At 29.2% G+C, this 20791-nt stretch overlaps 12 protein-coding genes across 12 annotated transcripts; 5 read left to right on the forward strand and 7 right to left on the reverse strand.

Moving 5' to 3' along the window:
- Positions 1-4: 4 nt before the first annotated feature.
- PNEG_00529 (hypothetical protein) lies at positions 5-485 on the forward strand (the record flags this gene model as incomplete). Its single annotated transcript, XM_007874226.1, has 6 exons — positions 5-7; positions 58-92; positions 140-153; positions 211-235; positions 282-402; positions 450-485. The coding sequence occupies 6 exons, from the start codon at positions 5-7 to the stop codon at positions 483-485; spliced, it is 234 nt and encodes a 77-aa protein (XP_007872417.1).
- Positions 87-5098, reverse strand: PNEG_00530 (hypothetical protein; the record flags this gene model as incomplete). Its single annotated transcript, XM_007874228.1, has 10 exons — positions 87-751; positions 801-1450; positions 1492-3257; positions 3305-3759; positions 3802-4002; positions 4052-4328; positions 4379-4521; positions 4563-4877; positions 4930-4994; positions 5050-5098. 10 exons carry the CDS (start codon positions 5096-5098, stop codon positions 578-580), a joined length of 4095 nt encoding a protein of 1364 aa, XP_007872419.1. The 3' UTR covers positions 87-577.
- A 94-nt stretch (positions 5099-5192) lies between these two features.
- Positions 5193-5909, forward strand: PNEG_00531 (hypothetical protein; the record flags this gene model as incomplete). The annotated part of the gene is made up of 5 exons (XM_007874230.1): positions 5193-5215; positions 5263-5367; positions 5424-5522; positions 5572-5736; positions 5788-5909. Exons 3-5 carry the CDS (start codon positions 5453-5455, stop codon positions 5907-5909), a joined length of 357 nt encoding a protein of 118 aa, XP_007872421.1. The 5' UTR covers positions 5193-5215; positions 5263-5367; positions 5424-5452.
- A 200-nt stretch (positions 5910-6109) lies between these two features.
- On the reverse strand, positions 6110-6590 carry PNEG_00532 (hypothetical protein; the record flags this gene model as incomplete). Its single annotated transcript, XM_007874231.1, has 6 exons — positions 6110-6145; positions 6193-6213; positions 6257-6279; positions 6377-6403; positions 6447-6516; positions 6579-6590. 6 exons carry the CDS (start codon positions 6588-6590, stop codon positions 6110-6112), a joined length of 189 nt encoding a protein of 62 aa, XP_007872422.1.
- A 464-nt stretch (positions 6591-7054) lies between these two features.
- Positions 7055-9367, reverse strand: PNEG_00533 (hypothetical protein; the record flags this gene model as incomplete). Its single annotated transcript, XM_007874232.1, has 5 exons — positions 7055-7564; positions 7610-7936; positions 7980-8117; positions 8163-8811; positions 8856-9367. The coding sequence occupies 5 exons, from the start codon at positions 9365-9367 to the stop codon at positions 7055-7057; spliced, it is 2136 nt and encodes a 711-aa protein (XP_007872423.1).
- Positions 9368-9391: 24 nt separating this feature from the next.
- On the reverse strand, positions 9392-10048 carry PNEG_04254 (hypothetical protein; the record flags this gene model as incomplete). The annotated part of the gene is given in 9 exon segments (XM_019757778.1): positions 9392-9435; positions 9541-9559; positions 9604-9660; positions 9728-9734; positions 9792-9844; positions 9854-9890; positions 9923-9936; positions 9983-10016; positions 10035-10048. Coding segments are annotated over 9 exon segments (279 nt in total).
- Positions 10049-10885: 837 nt separating this feature from the next.
- On the forward strand, positions 10886-13137 carry PNEG_00534 (hypothetical protein; the record flags this gene model as incomplete). The annotated part of the gene is made up of 4 exons (XM_007874233.1): positions 10886-11987; positions 12038-12603; positions 12649-12874; positions 12930-13137. The coding sequence occupies 4 exons, from the start codon at positions 10886-10888 to the stop codon at positions 13001-13003; spliced, it is 1968 nt and encodes a 655-aa protein (XP_007872424.1). The 3' UTR covers positions 13004-13137.
- A 64-nt stretch (positions 13138-13201) lies between these two features.
- Positions 13202-15163, forward strand: PNEG_00535 (RuvB-like helicase 1; the record flags this gene model as incomplete). Its single annotated transcript, XM_007874234.1, has 8 exons — positions 13202-13214; positions 13269-13387; positions 13443-13662; positions 13953-14194; positions 14257-14406; positions 14451-14606; positions 14653-14759; positions 14809-15163. 8 exons carry the CDS (start codon positions 13202-13204, stop codon positions 15161-15163), a joined length of 1362 nt encoding a protein of 453 aa, XP_007872425.1.
- Positions 15164-15181: 18 nt separating this feature from the next.
- Positions 15182-16266, reverse strand: PNEG_00536 (hypothetical protein). The gene is made up of 7 exons (XM_007874235.1): positions 16120-16266; positions 16012-16070; positions 15850-15960; positions 15572-15799; positions 15462-15523; positions 15337-15408; positions 15182-15293 (listed from the first exon to the last, which is right to left on the reverse strand). Exons 1-7 carry the CDS (start codon positions 16223-16225, stop codon positions 15278-15280), a joined length of 654 nt encoding a protein of 217 aa, XP_007872426.1. The 5' UTR covers positions 16226-16266; the 3' UTR covers positions 15182-15277.
- A 98-nt stretch (positions 16267-16364) lies between these two features.
- Positions 16365-17232, forward strand: PNEG_00537 (hypothetical protein; the record flags this gene model as incomplete). Its single annotated transcript, XM_007874236.1, has 4 exons — positions 16365-16709; positions 16750-16960; positions 17015-17064; positions 17119-17232. The coding sequence occupies 4 exons, from the start codon at positions 16365-16367 to the stop codon at positions 17230-17232; spliced, it is 720 nt and encodes a 239-aa protein (XP_007872427.1).
- A 107-nt stretch (positions 17233-17339) lies between these two features.
- Positions 17340-18402, reverse strand: PNEG_00538 (hypothetical protein; the record flags this gene model as incomplete). Its single annotated transcript, XM_007874237.1, has 6 exons — positions 18285-18402; positions 18127-18229; positions 17999-18084; positions 17691-17957; positions 17490-17650; positions 17340-17449 (listed from the first exon to the last, which is right to left on the reverse strand). The coding sequence occupies exons 1-6, from the start codon at positions 18347-18349 to the stop codon at positions 17340-17342; spliced, it is 792 nt and encodes a 263-aa protein (XP_007872428.1). The 5' UTR covers positions 18350-18402.
- A 1076-nt stretch (positions 18403-19478) lies between these two features.
- Positions 19479-20268, reverse strand: PNEG_00539 (hypothetical protein; the record flags this gene model as incomplete). Its single annotated transcript, XM_007874238.1, has 4 exons — positions 19479-19838; positions 19882-20060; positions 20102-20119; positions 20171-20268. 4 exons carry the CDS (start codon positions 20266-20268, stop codon positions 19531-19533), a joined length of 603 nt encoding a protein of 200 aa, XP_007872429.1. The 3' UTR covers positions 19479-19530.
- Positions 20269-20791: the final 523 nt, after the last annotated feature.

A 20791-nucleotide genomic window follows, 5' to 3' on the forward strand; every position in this document is an offset into this window, starting at 1 on the left:
ACTAATGGTATGTTTAACTTAAAGCAAATATTTTCAAAAAATAATTAAAAAACTAAGGTAGAAAACCATCAGCTTTTCCCTAAACATGTTTGGTATATTTTTTAAAATATCATAATAATATATTAACTATTTATTTTAGGTCACCCTCTGGAGGTAATAAATTGTCATATTTAAAATAAAATTAATATTTTGATTTTTTAATATATATAGGATGGTGGTGTCAACCTAGAAAATGGTTCATTTTATTATTTGTATATCCTGTATTTTTTTAATATTTATAGGAAATCAAACACAGCTATTTGTATCGCAGGAATATCACTTATTGTTTTCTGGGTTTGGAAGACTAGTGTAGAAAAAGAATGGAGATATAATAAACCTTCTGGATGGATCCCTTCTTTATTGGTAAATAAACAAATATATAAATTAAAACTTACTAAAACCAAATCGAGTGGAGTAAAGGATTAAAAGAACAAAACCGTAATTAATTAAGCTTAACCTTTTATTTAAAGATATTTGTCTGCCATACTATATATATTTGTCAAATAGTTTTTCTAATACATATATAATGTCAAGTTTATTATATATTTTTTCCACAACTTTTCGCAAAATAATAAGCCAATAAATTTTGTTGACCAGGAGTAAGTCCTTGCAACAAATTAAATATTTCCGAAGAATCCTTAATAATGCTATTTAATGATACACATATTGTTATACTTTCTTTTCGAATTTCAGGATCTCCATCATTTAATGACTAAAAATAATAAACAATAAGAAACGAATACAGATTAAATTGAATATACCTTAATAACCAAGGATGGAATTTTTTCAAGATATTTATCTAAATATGTTTTTTCCAACTTCTTAATAAAAATTGCTAAAGATGACAAGCAGATAACAATAATCGACTGTTTTAGAAGATGTTTCTTTGATCCATCAGTAAGATTATAAAGATAAGGCTCTAAATAGGATAAAAATAACTCAATTCCTATTTTCGGATCAAAGTGAGACACTATATCAAATGTCATTTCCTCTATCACACATGTAACACGGTTATTATTAGAATCATAGGAACGAAATTTCAAAAGAACATCAAAAACGATAGATATATGATTATAAAAATACACCGATTGATGATCAAAAAGATATTTTAAAAGAAATAGTGCTTGAACTTTCAATTCTGAAACAACATCCTCCCTCATAAAACCAAGTAAAGCCTTTATTAAAGAATCGAATAGACTTCCTGCCATCCAAACATCATCTTTCTTAGAATTATCAGAAATATTATCTGAATTTTCTAAATTTGTCTCAAGACTATATTCTTTAGAAATACATATTAATTTCCTAAATGCATAAGAATCCATATCGTGATTCTCAAGCCTTTCGATAAGATTCTTTAGCAGCTTGATATTATCTTCTACAGTATTCGGAAGTGGTGTAATAGGCAATTGTTCTAATATATTAGTATTATCAAATATAATATAAATATCTTACTCTTCATATATTTTCGAAACCATAGATTTGAATTTCCAGAGAAACTATCATCTTCTATTGGTATGTCCTGATCCTCCTGATTTTCAAAATCCAATGTTGGTTCTAATTCAGAAGATTGAGGGAATAATTCTTGCCCCACTTCACTAGCTTGCTGCTCTTGAGCAACCTTATCGCCAGAGGTTTTAGAATCATAAGTCTTAATAGCATCATCAATAATCAATGCAGGTTTCACACCAACAGAGACGAAAGGGTCAGAAGATACAGATCGAACCTCTTTATTCACACCATTATTCGAAATGTTAACTTGAAGTTTAGGTATTTGAATCATGGTCATATCTTCAAAATTATTATGTACTCCTATATTTTCCTCAAAAGAATCTATATAATTGTCAGAATATTTTATAGAATGAGATTCCATGGATGATGAAGAATGTTCCATATCATTACCATCTAATTTACTATCTCCAACTATAGGTATACCTCCAAGAACATCTTCAATATGAGCAACCTTTTCTTCAGGTACAAAAGGTTCTTCCTCGACAGCTATTCCCCACGCATTTTTAAGAGCGTTAACTGTTACTTTTTCAAAAGTTTGTAAAACTTTATTGAAAACTTCTTCATTCGTAGTTTGAAGAGACTTCAATAATGTAGCTAAAGGTCCATAATTTATAGACGTTGGCTTAGTATTATTAATCATAGGTACAAGCCGATTTACATAAAATTTAAAATTAGAAACATCATTAAAATATGAATTCCCATCTTCTTTATTTTTTATACTTTCATTATGGCGTTCAACCAATTCATTCATCCACAAAAGAACACCATGTATAATTTTCCGTTTTTGAGATGTAGTAAATATACCAGCAGAAAGCTTTCTAGGTACAACACCAGATACTCCCATACTTGTAAGTACTTTTGACAATAATTCGGCAGCATCAACGTCACTAATCATTCTTTTTACGGCAGGAAGACATGTTCTTGCAATATCATGACCACGTTCAGTATCTTCCATCTCACTTAATAAAAGAATTCTTGGAACAATATTTTCAAAAGGGATAATTTTCGCTATTTCAACAATAACCTCAGGTGCCATTAAATGATTAACGACTTCTGGCTGAGAATCATTTAAAAGTTTTTGAAAAGTTGATGCTAATATATCATTTGGGGGAAGAATAGGAAGTTTTTGATTATCATAATTAGGTGGAGTCTTTTTTGCCAATAAACATGCAACAGTTATAATTCCATCTACACGAATATGCCAATCTGAATGCACAAGCTGCTCAATAATTGTTAATTTTCTAGGAGAAATACGTGACGATGTCATTAATGGCTTTCCAAATAATGAATTTGCCACTAAAGTTGGTCTTGGAGGAGACATTTCGTTTCGCAATTGGCTAGGAGATGTATGAGTTTGATTTGATGTATTGCCTGTTAACTGATCTTGACTAGGACTTTCAGATATTTTAACATTACTTTTAGAAGAATATCCATATCGCTGAGGAAGACCAAGACCATGACGAATAGGTCCTGAAGAAAGACCTGATAATCCATGAGACACACCAAAAGTATCATCCGACTTCCTATTAACTATATTTCCTGATTTTACCAGGGGTTCCTTATTAAAACTCTTCCCTTTATTAAGAGAATAATTTTGTGATAAATTATGGCACTTATTAACACTATCAATAGATTTTGAGAATACACTTGAATTCTGAAAAACTTTTTCAAACTGTCTACGTACCACAGGATCTAAACTTGATACAAGGCTAACTCAATTAAATTCATATTCCAATACCTTTTAAAAACACAATACCTTTGTGTTCGTTCTGGCCAAATTTCAGAAAAACAGCGTAATACATCTCTCATTCCTGTACGAACAACAGCATTTGCATCCGAAATCCCATTCCTTATAACCTTTTCCATTATATCTAATCCTCCAGAATTTTCTAAATATGCTCTTGAATCAATATGAGCTTCAAGCAAAGTACGCAACCATCCAGTAGCATATTGCCTAGTAGATGGATTTTTATCTTGGGATGCAGTTAAAAGCTGCTGAACAATTTTAGGATGATAAGAAACATTAGCAATTAATATGCTAACAGTAATTTGAGCAGCTTGAGAAATGATTTTTTTCGTTAATCCACTAATTCGAATAAGATGAATAAGAAGTATTTCAACAAACTGATCAATAGCGGGTCCAACAACAATTGCAACATCCTTAATAAATTGAAGCCCAGCAAGACTCAATGTTGTTCGAAGAGAACTTATCTAAAATGTATTAAAAAAAAATCCATACTAATTCAATGTTACCGCTTTAATTATTCCATCAAGAAGGGTCTTAAAACCGTTCAGGAATATAGGAGAATATTCTTTATAAACATTTCCACGAAGAAGTGAGCGTAAACGCATAATATGCTTTTCACGAGCAACCCAATTATAATCCGTTTCCTTACCTTCAAATGAAGGAAGCATTTCTTGAATTTCTGATTCAAGTTCCTTTGCAGAATATACCTATGGAAAAGTAAACCTTTTACAATATTTCTATTTCAAATAGTTATACCCAAGAAGGCTCCATTTGCTCCATTTCAGCACCACTTAGATTTGAAATATAATTTGATGACAAATTAGACAAACTAGCAATACTTTCATTTTTTACTTTTCTTGCTGAAATACTTGCACCATCATTATCATACGCACATTCTGATCCACGAGAAGAAACAAAATCTGTATCTCCTTGGAGTTGCAAATTATCAAGAATATATATAACCAATTTTTTACGTATATTCTGTTGATTAAGTTCACGTTTTAAATCAGCCTTAGCATAATTTGGTGAATTTCTATATATAAAAAAAAGATTAATTTTTTTTTAAAAAATTAATCAACATACTTAAATAATTCTATAATAACAATTTTTGCTGCATCTCGAACACTATCATTTGCATCCTCCAACATTTTAATCATAAATGGCGTAAACGTTCGAAAAGAAAATGATGATTGAGATCCATATATTTTTGCTAACCAATAAAGTGACTAATTTTATTAATTCATATATTTTTTTATCTTAAAATTACTTGTTCACGCGTCCTCCAATTTTTTGATGAAAATCCAAGATCTTTAATACTTCGTTCTACTTCACTTGGTATTCCTTTCCATAATTCAATTAACGCATTCTGTGCAACATCCTTCACTTTTTCTTTTATATCCCCAAGTCGTTCAATCAATAAAGGCAAAACCATCACCCCTGGCCCTTTCAAACGTGATATTTCCTGAAGAGAAACACGTTTAATCAAATGATTTGTACATGTTAAGCAATTCATCACAACATATGGATTTGTCGATATTAACCCTATTCTTAACCCATCAAATAATAACGGCACTGCTTCTAACTAACCCATACAATCATTCATATTCTCTTAATACCCTCTTAATTTCACTTACATTCACATCATTACGCTTAATAAACCTCTTTATTCCCATAATCATTTCCAATTTACGGTCATTATCTAATCATTAAAATCTTGTTAAAACTTGATAAAAAAACCGCTTAAAAGCAAAAACCTGTTCCTCGTAAGGCATCTTGTAAATCTTCCGCGTCTTGAATAGACATTGACTTAATATCTTATTTTTTATATAAAAAATAACATTACTTTTTTATATCTTGTTATCGAAGCCTTTTCCAACCGGTTAAAAAATTAACTTACCTAACCCGGCACTTTAAAAAAAAGTAAGAATTTTTAACAAAAATATTAAAAAGTTAATAAAACTATTAAGAAATACTTTTAAAGTAGTTAAGAAATATTATTATTTTTCATAAATTATTGATATTTTTTTTAAAAATAAATGTCAACTGAACAACGAAACCAAGCAACACTACATGTAGGTAATAAATTAATTATTTCATATTTAATTATTAAAATTTCCTAATATATTAGTTGGATTAGGACCGGAAGTAACAGAAAGTATGTTACATGAGATGTTTATTCCGTTTGGTGAAATAGTTGGAGTTGAACTTCCTCGAGATGAAACAACAGGTTTTTTTTCTTTAGAATCAAGAAAAAAAGAGTTAATTTAGAAGAATAGAGGAACCACATCAAGGCTTTGGTTATGTAGAATTTGAACATATAGAAGATGCTCGAGAAGCAATAGATAATATGGATCAATCGGAAGTATGGGGACGTATTTTACATGTAACGACAGCAAAAGCAGAAAGAAAAATATTAGAAGGTCTTGGATCAAAGATTCCAGGTAATAAAAGATTAGATTTTATAATATTAAATTAATATATTTTTTTTAAAGTCTGGGAACAAGAGGCATGGATTCAACAATACCAAATTAATAAAGAAGATCGGAAAATTGTTGAGGAAAAACAAGAAATTATACAGTCATCTTTCGTACCAGTAGGCCCACGTCCTTTATAAGAAAAAGATACGAATTATCTTTATATATATATTATAACATTTAAAAAAATCTATCGTTATGAAATTAAGAAAAAGTAAAATCTTGTAAAATTACTAAGAAACCGTATAAAGACAATGTATATATTTTCTTAAAATATCACTTGAAATTTTAAAATATTTAATATTGATTATCACTTTATCATTAAAATAAAAGCCTGTTTTTAATGCTCGGATTTTTTACTTGGATATCGTCTTAACTAGAATATAATTACAATATTTTTTAATAACCAAGAAAATATCTTACACTTGGGTCAAAAAAAAGTTTCTAAAAAATTTAAATAAATATTATATAAAAGATTTAAACTTACATTTCCTAACTGATAAGTTGCCGCTAATAAAAAAACAATTAGTTATTATATTAAAAAGAAAAAAAGTTTATAGAAAAAAAACTTTTGCCGATTTTTAAATATAAAGCAATAATTGCTTACCTCCAAAACCTACTAAAAGAACAGCTGCTATAAAAATTTTCAGAAATAACAAAAAATAATACGATATTACCAAGTGGATAGAGTTCTAAAGGTATACGTCGTAAATGAGAGTATATATTTTTTGAAGATTGTTTATTTGTCTATAAAAAAGAAAAAAATAAAATTTAATAATATTGCAAAATATAATATTTCTGAGGCTTACAGAAGAAGACATAATACTGTTTAAAAGCTTATTTTAATTTTTTCTGTATATATAATTTGGAGCGATTTTACGATATGGTGTCTTGAAAATATTAAGTAAAAAATACTTTGTAATAGCAAAAAATATATATCTATATTTTTATTGAAATTAATATATATTTATAAAATAAAGAAAATAGGATTAATTAAAAATCAATTTTTTGTTTATGAAGATTTGCGATTATAAATAATTCATATATATTAGAAGTCTAAAACTAAAAAAAATATAAGTACTTTTATAAATAACATGGAAATTCCATTTTCTTGTTTAAATTTTTCCCTAAAAACATTAATATAATCTATTATGATATTAGATAATTAAGGAAATAAAATAAAAATATAATATTTTAATATAAATACATATAATTTTTAATGCTATCCACTTTTTATAATATACATAAATATATAAATAATATAATTTTATTCATATTTTTTGTTTTACGTTTTTTTTTCAATGATTGTTTCATAATCACTATCTGATGCACTCCCAAAGACCTCTAAATCATCATCACCGGCTTCATCTTCAATTTCATCTTCTCCAATTTCATCTCCTGATATCTCGTTACTCGATAATTCATCAGATACTTCTTCAGTCAATAACTCGTCAATTGGTGAATTGGAATTTTTCAAGCTATTATCATCTATTGTATCATAATCAGAACCATCTATTTCATAAATATTTCCGTCATTATCATTATTATTATTCAAAGTTTTAACATGCATAGTATCGTCAATAGCCAACATATCTTCATCACTATCATCCTCTCCCTCAACATATTCAATTCCCGATTCTGATTCTTCATTTTGTGGTTCATATTCCTTTCTTAATTTAATCTGCGCATTTATCATATCTAATCGACCATGAAGAGCCAACAATCTAGGTAATGCAGATGCACGGCGTAATAATGTTAATTGTAAAGTAGACAATGTCTTCATAAGATTTGGCAACTAAACATATCAGTATTTTAAAAAAATAATAAACCTATATAATACAGTCACAAGATATCCTCCATGAATAATAATTGTCCAGCGAATCCATATGCTTAAAGAACTAGCTCTTGATGGTCGTTTAGAAAGACGTTCTGCAATCCGTTCCAATAATAGGACAGCTAATGGAGATTCCAATCGCTTTATAGTAGCCATAACAGTTTCAGAATCCTGACAGTTTAAACAAGACTCTAATAAAGTTTTATCATTAACTTGAAGCGCCTGCATAAGTAATGATATCAAAGATTTAGCTGATGGAACTTCTACTGAAATTTCAGGTGGTTTCGATGATTTCATTTCAAGCTCCTCTAATTTTTCAGCAAGAGAAAGTTCCTTTAAGTCATCAATAGAAGTAAATAAAAGCTTAAATCCTTACATTAATAGCTTTTGAAACATCTTTTTCTGATTGAATATCTTCAGAACTTTGGGATGTTTCATCATCATCCAAATTTCTCATATCATCACCATCAATAACAGCTGCATTTGATTCATTATAGGATTTAATATTTGGCTTCTATAAAAAAATCAATTTCAATAACAATACAAAAATTAAACTTACAGATACTCCATTGACATGTATCTTTAAAAAATCTGATTTCTTAAGAAAAACATGAATTTCACCCTGTTTAAAATTTTTATCATTATCCAAATACGAAACCGTTTCAAATATAAATGTAACACCATTTACTAACACAATAATAATATTATCATCTTTAATACCAATATCAACAATTTCTATTTGTGTAGAAGTACTTTCGTCAAAAGCAATTATTTTAGAAATTGGTTGTCGAATCAATGACTTTTTCTGTTTAAAAATACCTATGAATGATTTGTCAAAAAGATCATGAAATATATTTACAATTCCAGATGTTGTTAAAACTGCTAAAATAGTCATATCAAAAAATGTAGAGAATGATAAAGTTTTAACATTATCTTCTGTAACTAAAACACTAACATCATTTTTTTCTACATTAAGAAGAAACATATTAATAAATCGATCTTCTTTTGATGCAGAAAAACAGCATATAGAACCATTAGAATCTGAACAAACTAATAATGAATCAACATGTGTTATATGAGCATTAAAAGTTTGTGAGATATCCAATAATGGCAAATTTAATATGTAAATATTATGTGACGCGCATATAATTTTAGAATTATAATAAATAATTGCTGTAAGAGAATCCAACAACTCAAATGAAAATGTACTATCCTCTATTAAAAATAAAAAATAAACATATCAAAAAAATACTTTAATATTTTTGATGTTAACAAATCCCATTCTACAATTTTTCCATCTAATCCACAACTCCAACCTATTTTGAAGTCATTGGAAAAAGCAAATCCAGTTACACTTTGTGTATGACCACCCATAAGCTTCATATAAATTTTATTAAGAGTAATTGAGAATAAAAAAATTTCTCCATTCGATAAACAAAGATAAAGAACGTCTTTTTCATTACTATACGTATCCCCATCCTCTGCTCTTCTCTTCTTCAAAGTAGTTTTGTTATCATAGCCGAATTCAATTCCCCATGATAATGATCGACATATTAATCCTTTATCCAATGAAAAGCTTGTTTTAAGCAATCCACTAACAACATCAAAAATACAAATATTATGTGCATCTAAGACATTCATAGCCACTGCAAAAAACTTCTTCTTTGGATGAAATGCAGATATTAATACTGATGAAATCTTATTAATCGGAGTACGTGTATCTACTTGACGAATCCTTTTAGATTTGCTACTTTTTCGAACCATTTTCAAACAAGATAAGTAAGAAACTTATAAAATAATAGCAAACAAAACAACCCAATTCAAAACTACTACTTTTAATGGTTTTATAATTCAAATAATTCTTATCTTCAATTATTTGATATTCTACTCAAATTTAGCCATTTTAAATCAGAAAAAAAAAAATAGATTCAAAAAACTCACAAAATATAACGTACTCTTCTTTAAATTATTATTTTTATTAATTCTAAAACTAAAAAAACCTCAATCATAGACTCTAAAAATATATAAATCAATATTCGAGCAAAGGAAAAAAATGTCTAAAAAATAAGATAAAAGTCTATAAAAAAAATGATAAAAAAAGAAACAAATATATATCAAATACACCCTTTTTCTACTTAATATATAAAAGTAGATAACTTTTACTGTATTTTTTTTATTTTTCTAACACAATGAAGCTTCTCGATTATGGACAAATCCTATCGTTTTTTTGTCTTCCGTAAACTAATAAACATGCTTTATGTCTAAAAGATCACTTATAAAAAACTCGCTTTTTAATATATTTTTCAAGCAAATTATAACCCTACAGTTATTTTCTAAAGAATTATTAGGAAAAATTAACTTCTTAAAACAAATATTCACACTGTCAGCAAAAACATCTTTTTCTTCAAAATAACTGAGTCAAATATTTAACATTATACATTTCATAAAAAAACTAAATTTGATATGGAACAAATATAAGATGAGATTGAAAAGATAATAGAAAGGACTTCATTATATACATCCGTTACATCATTTCAAAAAGTCTAAGAAGGTACATAAATGTCTCCAACGCAAGTACCCTAAATATACCGAGTCAAGGGTCTTAAGGAATGCGAAGGGGCACTCATGTGTTCCAAATAAACTTCAAAAAGCGTATTCAAATTAGACGATAAACAAAAACAAGATATAATATTCGATTAACAAGAATAAATGGTTTTAAGTAATTGATAAGATTTTTCGACACAAAAGTAGCAAGTATACATCAGATTATATAGGAAAAATAATTTTTCTATTTTTTTTTATTCCATACAACTCTACCCATTTTATGTTTAAAGAGATATATCGGGACGGACGTTACCACGGTAACACTACCGGAAAAGGCTATTCATATACCAAACGGGAGACTCCGGTTAGCCCTAACCATAGCATTTAGCGTATCGCCATATAATGACGTCAACGCCAAGTCGATTTCCAAGTCTATTATTTTTTGAGGGAAATTGGCCGTCGATCAGGTGATCGGGATTGGATGGTTAAGTGACTGGAGGGTAAAATTGGCTTTTTGATGGAAGTAAAGTAAGTATAAATCGATAAAAAGGAATAAGTATATTATATGGCCTAAAAATAAATGTTAATATATGCTACGCATACAACGCGTATCCAACGCGTATACAGCGCATATAGTTTATAATGTACATGGAAATTTATTATGTGGAAAAGGGCAGACTTTTTTATTGCAAGAACTAACTTAATAGAAATGTTCTCTTAGAAACGGCTGTCCAAGAAATGCCTGAAGGTTTAATTTGTGCACAAACAGCCACAGTAGATTTAAAAATTCTAGATACAACGGGTCAAGATCTATCCGATACAAAATGGCCAGTCAAGGAATTATCCATATCAACAACAAATAATGAAGAAAATACAAAGCAAGCATCTGGAGCATTATTAGGAATAAATTTTGAAAAATCAGATAGTCAATCGACATGGCAAGTGTTAAATTCGGAAAAAAGCATATCTTCAAAAGAAAAAACAGTAGAGAGTCAGGATGTAGAGGAAACAGCATTAACACCCCCTTATTCAAATAATGTATCACCACAAGTCAAATCAGATCTTTCTCCGAGTGGAGATTCAAGCAAAGAATTAGTACAATCAACGGAAACACAAGCGGAAGCGGTAAAACCAGAATCATTAGAACCCTGTCAAGCGCATTTTGGGGCGTCAGAGGCGCTGTCTAAGCGTATACATCCGGAAGATACATTTTATGAAAAAGTAGAACAGGTAGAAATGACGAAAGAACAATATAAATATGCATTATCAATGCTACGTCAGCTGCGAAGAAATAAGGATGCGCGACCGTTTAATCAACCAGTGGATCCTATAAAGTTGAATATTCCGAGCTATCCAACGATCATTACTCATCCAATGGATTTTGGTACAATTGATAAAAAACTTTCGTCTAAACAATATGAAACCGTGGAAGAATTCAAAAAAGATGTTGAATTAGTTTTTACAAATTGTTTTACGTTTAACGGGGAAGAAAGTCCGATTTCTATAATGGCAAAGAATTTAAAGAATATTTTTGGCAAGCAAATATTGCAAATGCCATCTGTAGATTATGTTCCAACACCTAAACCATCGAAAGTGAGAAAGAAATCATTATCATCGGATACCGGATTAGGAGGAAATTCAGCGATTCATCGTAATTCAATGGTTACAGATCGGCCTCGGCGTGAAATTCATCCTCCACCTCCCAGAGATCTACCTTATAATGAAACGAAGCCTCATCGAAGGAAAAATGCGGCACAATTACAATTTTGCAGGAATGTTATTAGAGAATTACAAAAAAAGACACATGAAAGTTACGCTTTTCCTTTTTATCGTCCTGTTGGTATGTATTTATTATCTATAATATGTATTTCTAGATTAATTCTACAAAAGATCCGGTTGCATTAAATATTCCTGATTATTATAAGATTGTTAAGCATCCTATGGATATGTCGACTATTCAGGGGAAATTAAATAATGTTTACAATACGGCTGATGAGTTCGAAAGTGATATTCGGCAAATGTTTAGGAACTGTTATAAATTTAATCCAGTAGGGACTCCTGTATATAATATGGGCAAACGTCTTGAAGCGGTTTTTGATAAAAAATGGCAAGAAAAGCCAACAGAACATCATTCATATTCATCAGATGAATCAGATACAGAGTCTGACGATGTAGATGACAATGAAGGAATTGCATTATTGGAAAAACAACTTGCAATGATGTCTGATCAATTGAATGCGATGAGAAACAAAAGGGCTAGCCTTAAAACGAAGAATAAGTCAGGAAAATCGAAAAAAGGGAATTCAAGGAAGTCGGGTTATCGAAACGAGGAACGCCTGCGTATTCTATCGTTCGATCAGCGATCAGAATTAGCGCAAAAAATTAATCTTCTTACTGGTAGTAAGCTTGATACAGTTTTGCGTATTATGAAGGAATCTATGCCAGAATTGGAGGATGTAAGTTATTTTTTTTGATAAGTTTTTTTCTTAATTGCTATTTAGCAAACTGATGAAATCGAATTGGATATTGATTCAATGACACCTCGAACTCAAAGTCGACTTTGGAATTTTGTGATTCTTAATCAGCTTCCGAATACACCTATTGGTCCTGCTAAAGCAAAGCCTATTGCTCCTAAAAAGAATCGTACTGTTTTATCAGAGGCGGAGCAATTGCGCCAGATAAGACATTTAGAACGACAATTATCAAGATTCGAAGATAAAGGGAATGGTAAGTTATAGGAATTTTATTCTTAATTATAAACAGCACCTTAATCATTTTCTAGGTAAATATATTTCAAGTAATTCTGGTACAGAGGAATCGTCTTCTGAAACCGAATCAAGTAGTGCAGAGGATTAAAAATTAAAATGAAACATAAGATTTCCGAAAATAATGTATAAATAAGATATATATATATGTGTATTATGTTTGTTTGTATACGCTTTTGTAAATATTGGTTATGATATACGTTGATGGGTTATGAATAATAAAAGCTTAAAGAAAATTAATTTTTAGTAATTTTTTTCGATTTTTGCAGTTTTTTTTTTAAAAAGGACTATGACAATTAAAGGTTGGAAAATATTATTTAAATTCCTATCTTTCTTCTAATAGGCATTTTAAACAGCCTCTACCCGTGAGAATCGTATTGCAGCCCATTCACATATCCGAAATTTAGGTCTTAAAGAAGATGGTTCAGCTGAACAAGTTTCTTCTGGATGGGTTGGTCAACAGCAAGCTCGTCAAGTAAGAGAGAAAAACAATTATTATAGAAAATAAGTCTAAAAAAGGGCATAAAAAGGCATGCGGACTTGTCGTGGATTTAATTAAATTACGAAAGATGGCAGGACGAGGTGTTTTATTAGCAGGCGGTTCAGGAACGGGGAAAACAGCATTAGCACTTGCAATTGCACAGGAACTTGGATCAAGAGTTCCTTTTTGTCCAATGGTAGCAAGTGAGGTGTATTCAAATGAAATTAAAAAAACAGAAGTATTAATGGAAAATATTCGACGATCAATTGGTAAGATTTTTTTTTAAGGATTGTTTTTTTGAAAAAAATACATCAATATTTATTTAAGAAACGCCAACTCATTTCATCTATATGTTGAATTATATATATATTTTCTATTTTCTCTTTGGATTTATAAAGATACATTTGAGATTAATAGACATATCATTTCTTTTTTTTAGAAAAAAGGATACAGAAAAAGGATAAAGTTTGGAAATATACAAATACTAAATGCAATTTATTGTTTTTTGTAATCCTTTTTTATATTTTTGAATAGGTTTACTTATATTGTTTCATTATAGGTTTACGTGTTAAAGAAACAAAAGAAGTTTATGAAGGAGAAGTATTAGAGATAACGCCGGAAGAAGCTGAAAATCCTCTTGGAGGATATGGAAAAACAATTGCACATGTTATTATTACTCTTAAAACATTTAAAGGCACAAAACAGCTTAAACTTGATCCAAGTATTTACGAAAGCATTCAAAAGGAACGAGTAACAGTTGGGGATGTAATTTATATTGAAGCAAATACGGGTGCAGTTAAGGTAAGAGATTTACCTATAAAAAATGTGTTTTTTTTTTTTGAACTAAAAAGACTTATTTTTAGAGAGTTGGACGTTCAGATACATATGCTACAGAATTTGATTTAGAAGCAGAAGAATATGTTCCAATTCCAAAGGGGGAAGTGCATAAGAAGAAAGAAATTGTTCAAGATGTAACTTTACACGATTTAGATATAGCAAATGTGCGACCTCAGGTATTCTAAAGAGTATTAAGTATATTTTTCATTAAAAATGGAAGGGTGGACAGGATATTATGTCTATGATGGGGCAGATAATGAAACAAAAACGAACAGAAATTACGGATAAATTAAGGAAAGAAATTAACAAAGTAGTGAATAAATATATTGACCAAGGAATTGCTGAACTAATTCCGGGCGTATTATTTATTGATGAGGTTTTTTAAATAATTCATTTTAGCACTTTAATCAATATTTTTATAGGTTCATATGCTTGATATTGAGTGTTTTACATATTTAAATCGTGCGCTTGAATCTACAATTGCACCAATCGTAATCTTTGCATCAAATCGTGGGATGTGTGTAATTAAGTAAAATTTATTCATATTAAAAAATTAGAAATAATTAATATTAAATAAGAGGAACAGAAGACATTGTCTCTCCCCATGGAATCCCTATAGATCTTTTAGATCGGCTTTTGATCATTCGTACACTTCCTTATACATCAGAAGAAATCAAAATTATTATTCGTCTTCGTGCAAAAACAGAAGAACTTCAAATAACAGATGCAGCTTTAGAAAAATTGACCGAAAAAGGAGTAACATCTAGTTTAAGATATGCAATTCAACTTTTAACACCATCGAGTATTTTGGCAAAAGTTAATGGAAGACAGGAAATCGACGTTCATGATATTGAGGAATCTGTTGTTCTTTTTTTGGACGGTAAGGAAAGTGCAAAAGTAGTACACACACATGACAAACGTTTTATAAAATAAAATGGTTATTTTGTATCTAATTTAATCATTTTTTTGAATGATGTATAAATGAATTATTAAACATAAAAATATGAAAAGAAAAGATTTAAAACCTATATACAAAAATAATTATATTTAAATCAATTTGTTCCTAATATATCTATTAAAAGGATAAAATGCAACAAATAATATACCATATAATTGCAAATATAAGGAATACCAAAACAAAAATAATCAAATATGTTATTAATTTATTTGTCGTCACCCTTTTAAAATTAGCCGTAATACATTTTTCATATTTAAATATATCAAATTTTACCTTCGTGCCATTGTTTTTAATGTTCTCATGGACTTATCAACATAACTATCCGCTTCAACAAGCTTAATTCATACATTAACCATCCATTTTAATATATTGAAAAAAAATACCGTATTTTTTGTCATAACAATTTGCTCTCTTTGATATCCAAGATCTCTCAATATATTTGCTCCAATTTCTTTCGTTTCATCTGCAACGCGTTGCGCATTTTTTAATCTTTCAGAACTTTCTTCAAGTTTTCGAGTTCCACTAAGAAGCCTATTTCTTTGATCAAGAGATTCTAAATCTTCATTCAATGTAAATGGCTCAGTATATTGTTCATATCGATAAAAAGATTCCTGGAATTGATAATATCAATAAATACTCTACTAAACGCATAAAAACAAACAAATTCTTTTCGTATACGGTTTATTTCTGCAATCTTATTCTGTATCTTTGTTTTTTTTTGCAAACGTGATGATAAAGGAATTTGAAGAACTTCAATCTCCATTTGACCAATCTAAAAGATATTTAAAACCAAAAAAAATCTAAAAAAAATAAATCATTCTACAATCTCATTTGCCTCATCCAAAGCTCTTTCAACTGCACTAATAGCTACTTTTCTACGCTCTAAATAACATGTTAATCACTAAATATAAACTTTTTTTTTTTCATTTACCATCATGATAACTTCGAATTTCTCCAATTAAATTATGAATATCTGATAAAACAATACGTAGATCTTCTTCATAACGTTCAAAATTATTGATTGATTCATGCTCCATAGCCTTTTAACCATAAACCTTAATCCTAAAATATCGTTTAAGCGGCCGTCATCAAAATCTCACGATTGTCACAACGACCAACTACAAAAAAATATTAAGGCTTATAAAATCCCAATAAATAAGAATAAATAACAAAGAAATGACGATCAGCTGCGATACAGACCCTTCTATTACGAAGATTCATATTATTGTTCGCTTTTCAAACGGAAAAGACGACATAAGATTGAGTATGGAAGAAGAAACAACGATACGGCAACTTAAGGAGCGTTTAAGAGAATTAGAGCCAGAGATGCTTCGAAAACGGTCTTTACGGATCATATATCTCGGAAAGATTTTAAAGAATGAATGGGTTTTATCGGAAGTGTTGAATAAACAGTGGGTGGATCATTCAGAAGTGATATTTCATTGTAGTATTGGGAATGAGATTGAATCTTATGAGGATGAAGAACGTGAGGTAAATCTTCCATGGAGTGAATATGGGGATGTACTTGCTTTACGACTAACGTGTTTTTTATTTTTTGGAGGTATCTTATGGTTCATCTATTACACCTTTACCTCTTGGATTTGATCGTTTACGAGAAGTGGGATTTTCAGAACGAGAAATTGGATTATTACGAGAGCAATTTATGATGATTCACGGGAGGGATTCTCAAGATGAACAAACAGAACCGGCATGGCAATTAGAAGAAGATTGGATTAATCAAACGACATCGGAAAATATTACACAAGAAGGATGTAAGTAATTGATAATAAATTTGAAATATTCAAACTAATAATTTTAATTTTTAGATGGAGCATATGAGGATATGATATTAGGGGCAAGCATTGGTTTTATTGGGGTAGATTTTTTTAATAGATAGAATAATAAAAAAAGATTAACAGGTTTTATATAGGGAATAATTACATTGTTTTTTGTCTGGGAACCCAAGATATTTTATCGAAGAAGGCAGATGGCAATTGTCGCGGGTATTATGATTAATCTTTTTTTTGGTTTTTTAAGATTATAAAAAAAACGGTATGTAAAAAAAAATAAAAATATACTATTCAATAACTTATTTTTCACCTTTACTCATTAGCGGTAATTGTTATAACTTTTTCTAATATAGTTTTGGATTTAGTCCTGTATATCATAATATTGCCTTTTACTTATATTCATCTGTAAATCAGAACTTCCTCTTCGTACACAACGTTTCAAATCTAATTGAATAAGGTCATCAACAGCATCTTTGAAATGTCAGATAAGATATTATATATGATTTTTTACCTTGAATATCTTCACGTATTTGTGTATTTCCTGTAACAGATATAACCCACGGTATAAATTTTTCTTCTGGGAATATTTTAAAATCACGAAGGACATACCATAAACAAGCACTTGATAATGTTTGTGGGTCATACAGTGTTGAAAGTCGATAATCTGACATGCTTTTAAAGAATTAAAATAAAAAAAAAATTTAAAACATACGCATCCATAATGCAACAACGTGCATAGCGTCCAAGAGCAGTATTCATTAAACATGCATCTCTATGAAGAGTAGATTCGGTAATTTCTGCTTCCCATGTAGTTAAAGTTAGATTAAGTGCTTTTTCTAGATATGAAAAAGGAAGTATAATTCTCAGATCAAATTTGACAATTCTTAATAGAAGAAGTTCTGCATTGACAATTGAATCTCTTAAAGAATCATAAATCTCTGAGGGAAAAGTTAGCCTCGGTTTAGTTGGATTTAATATTCTAAAAATATTAAAAAATCAAAAAGAAAAAACAATAACTACGAATAAGCAGGAATAAGGAATTCTCGCATACGTCTAAACTGTTCAGTTGCCTTAGATGCAAGCGAAAGGGATGCAATAGCCAATGTCTATATCATAAGCTGTCCATCAAAAATATATCAAAAACATACATAATCATCCAACAAACGTAATAAATTATCTTCATTTACTTTTTCTAGCCATCGATAATATTTATGGTAATAAATAGAAGCAAGCATAGTAGTTTCTTCAGGTCTATTAATATTTAATACATTTTTAAATATTATAAAATTTTAATATGTTTTTTTACAGCCGTAATATGCTTGATAATAAAATAAAGAAAGGGTAAAAAGGAATTCTTATATCTTCAGCCATAAGTCCTTCGCTTTTATTACAAAATTCTGTATTTTCATATTCTTCAGCCTTTTTAGAATTTTATTAAGATCTTTAAAATTCGGGCGAGGTAAGTTTAGAAATTTAAAAGATAAATTAAAAAAAATAAGTTTTAATATTTTTAAATTTTAAATATTTTTATAGAATTTTACAAGATAATTTTTTTAATGAACTTTCTCTTTTTTTACGAAAGAATATGTTTGGATAACTGATAATATTAAAATACTAAAAATTTTTTTCATTTCAAGGTTTAATGTTGAAAGAATTAAAAATTAAATATTTATATATATTAAAAAAAAACAAAAAGATTAGCTAATTGTTGAATGGAAATGATATAAAAAATAAAAGTAAATATATATTTTGAATGAGCTTTTCACCTGCTATTTAAAGATCTGAAACATTTTTTTCAGTAGTAAAATTTTTAACATATAGATGATATTTTTTATTTTTTATTAACAATACAATTAACTATTTAGTTCATTTAGATTCTTTATATAAGAAGGCTATAAAAATAGTCTAATTCAAATATTTTCTTAAATTCAATCATTTTCAACATGTTTTAAAACAAAATATATCCAATAGATGAATGGCTTCAAAAATAATTTGCCATTTATAATAAAAAACAACCCTTAAATTAGGAGATTAAAGCAAACAGATTTGATAACGAATTATGAAACAAGTACAAAACATGCTATATATCAAATACTTCCAACATATATTCTGCTGACACATGTCCTATCAAAATAATTTAGATAAGGATTAGTGATTCTTATGAAAGTATAGCTAAATAATAAAAAAAGATCCTTTTCTAATTGTGGGTCCGAAATAAAATTTTCCGTCTGTATATAATTTTTTTATATATGGCTGTTATTTTTAAAAAAAACAAGAATCATTTATGCGATTCCAGCATATGCAAACAAAAGCTTGGATTATTTATGGTGTATAAATAAGGATTACCTATATGATTTCGGCATATAAAAAAGCGAAAAACATCTAAATAAGTTGAAATGTATCAGTGGAGTCACTTAGAAGATTTGTATATGTCTATATATAAATCAAGCCTAAAGGCTTTTATATATTTAAAAGGGAAAAAACTTATTTCGCCGGTGCCAGTATTTACACATGTTGAGACGGATCAATATATTAATAAGACAAATTGTTGCTCAAAATTTAAGAATTGAGCTTCGTTCCAATGCTTCAACCATTTCCAATCGCCATGCTAAAGCTTCTTTTGCTTCCGAATAAGTCATCCATTTACGTATACGCTTGTTCATCTCAGGGTATTCATCTTCAAGACGCTCAACATCTAATTCAAAATATTGAAACACTGCACGAGGAGGAATGCACGAATCATGAAACATATATGGATGATTTTCTTGCATTACATATTTTACTGCTCTTTGAAATGTTTTTGCTGGACGAGGATCATGCATCATTCCAAGCGAACAGGTAATTTTGCCAACAATCCCAGCTGTTTATGTAAAAATTTAATAACTAGAGGAACACTTAAAAACCTTCTTCCCAAGCCTCACGCAATGCTGCTTCTTCAATCAACTCATCAATTTCCCACCCACCTTTTGGTAAAACCCATGATTGTTTGTTATTGGTAGAACTGATACACAAAATATACTTTCTTTCCGGATATCCCGGATGTGTCTTAGCTGAAGAAAGAGGAACAATCCCTGCAACCAGTCTAAATCTCAATTAAAAAGATATAATCATTTCATTGCAAACCTTGCGCCTGTTTCATCACTAAACATATTAAGAAACAAAACAAGGACAAATAAGCAAATAAACACTTACTATCGCTCTTTTGTACGATCTGTTCTAGAAATCATGGATCTCTCAACGGGTGTGACAATCGGTGTCACGTTTGTTCTTTCACCTTGAAAATCGGCCATATAAAACGGTTTTTTTCTGGGAAAAAAGCAACCCGTACGCTTGTACAAGCAAGCACAAACCGATTATATTGTTTAGTTTGAGAACACTCTTAAAATACCCTAAAAATACGTTCTCACCAGTTCACTCTTTTTTTGACGTCGATAGACCTCGGTACGTCAAGTGACTTTCATCCCGGACCTTTTAAAAATTGACAACCTCCGCTTAAAAAATTAGTAAAACATTTATCAAGTTTTAGGAAATAATTAGAGTCAATTAAGGCATTTTATAACAAATCTTAAGAAAATTTTAAAAAACTTAAAAAATGAGCATAGAATTTGTTACATTTCTAGGTTATTCCAGTGATCACTGTGGATATTGTGGTTCAGAGGGTGAAAACCATAAACAAGATGTTGTTTATAGCCCAGAAAAAGGACTAGAAACAGTTGGATTATGGGCGTATACAATGAAATGCCAGGTTAAGTTTTTAATAAAAGAGCAAGATGAGAGAATATTAAAAGGGAAATAAAAATATCAAGGAAAAAT

The sequence above is a fragment of the Pneumocystis murina genome (assembly GCF_000349005.2).
Source record: "Pneumocystis murina B123 chromosome Unknown supercont1.1, whole genome shotgun sequence".
Classification (NCBI taxonomy): Eukaryota; Fungi; Ascomycota; class Pneumocystomycetes; order Pneumocystales; family Pneumocystaceae; genus Pneumocystis; species Pneumocystis murina.

Bases quoted from the DNA above. Each gene is read 5' to 3' on its own strand.
- PNEG_00536 (XM_007874235.1), bottom strand. From the start codon at position 16,225: ATGGAGCATGAATCAATCAATAATTTTGAACGTTATGAAGAAGATCTA. The intron at 16,071-16,119 runs GTAAATGAAAAA...CATGTTATTTAG, and splicing joins AATTCGAAGTTATCATGATG to AGCGTAGAAAAGTAGCTATT. The intron at 15,409-15,461 runs GTAAAATTTGAT...TAATTTTAAAAG, and splicing joins TTAAAAACAATGGCACGAAG to GGTGACGACAAATAAATTAA.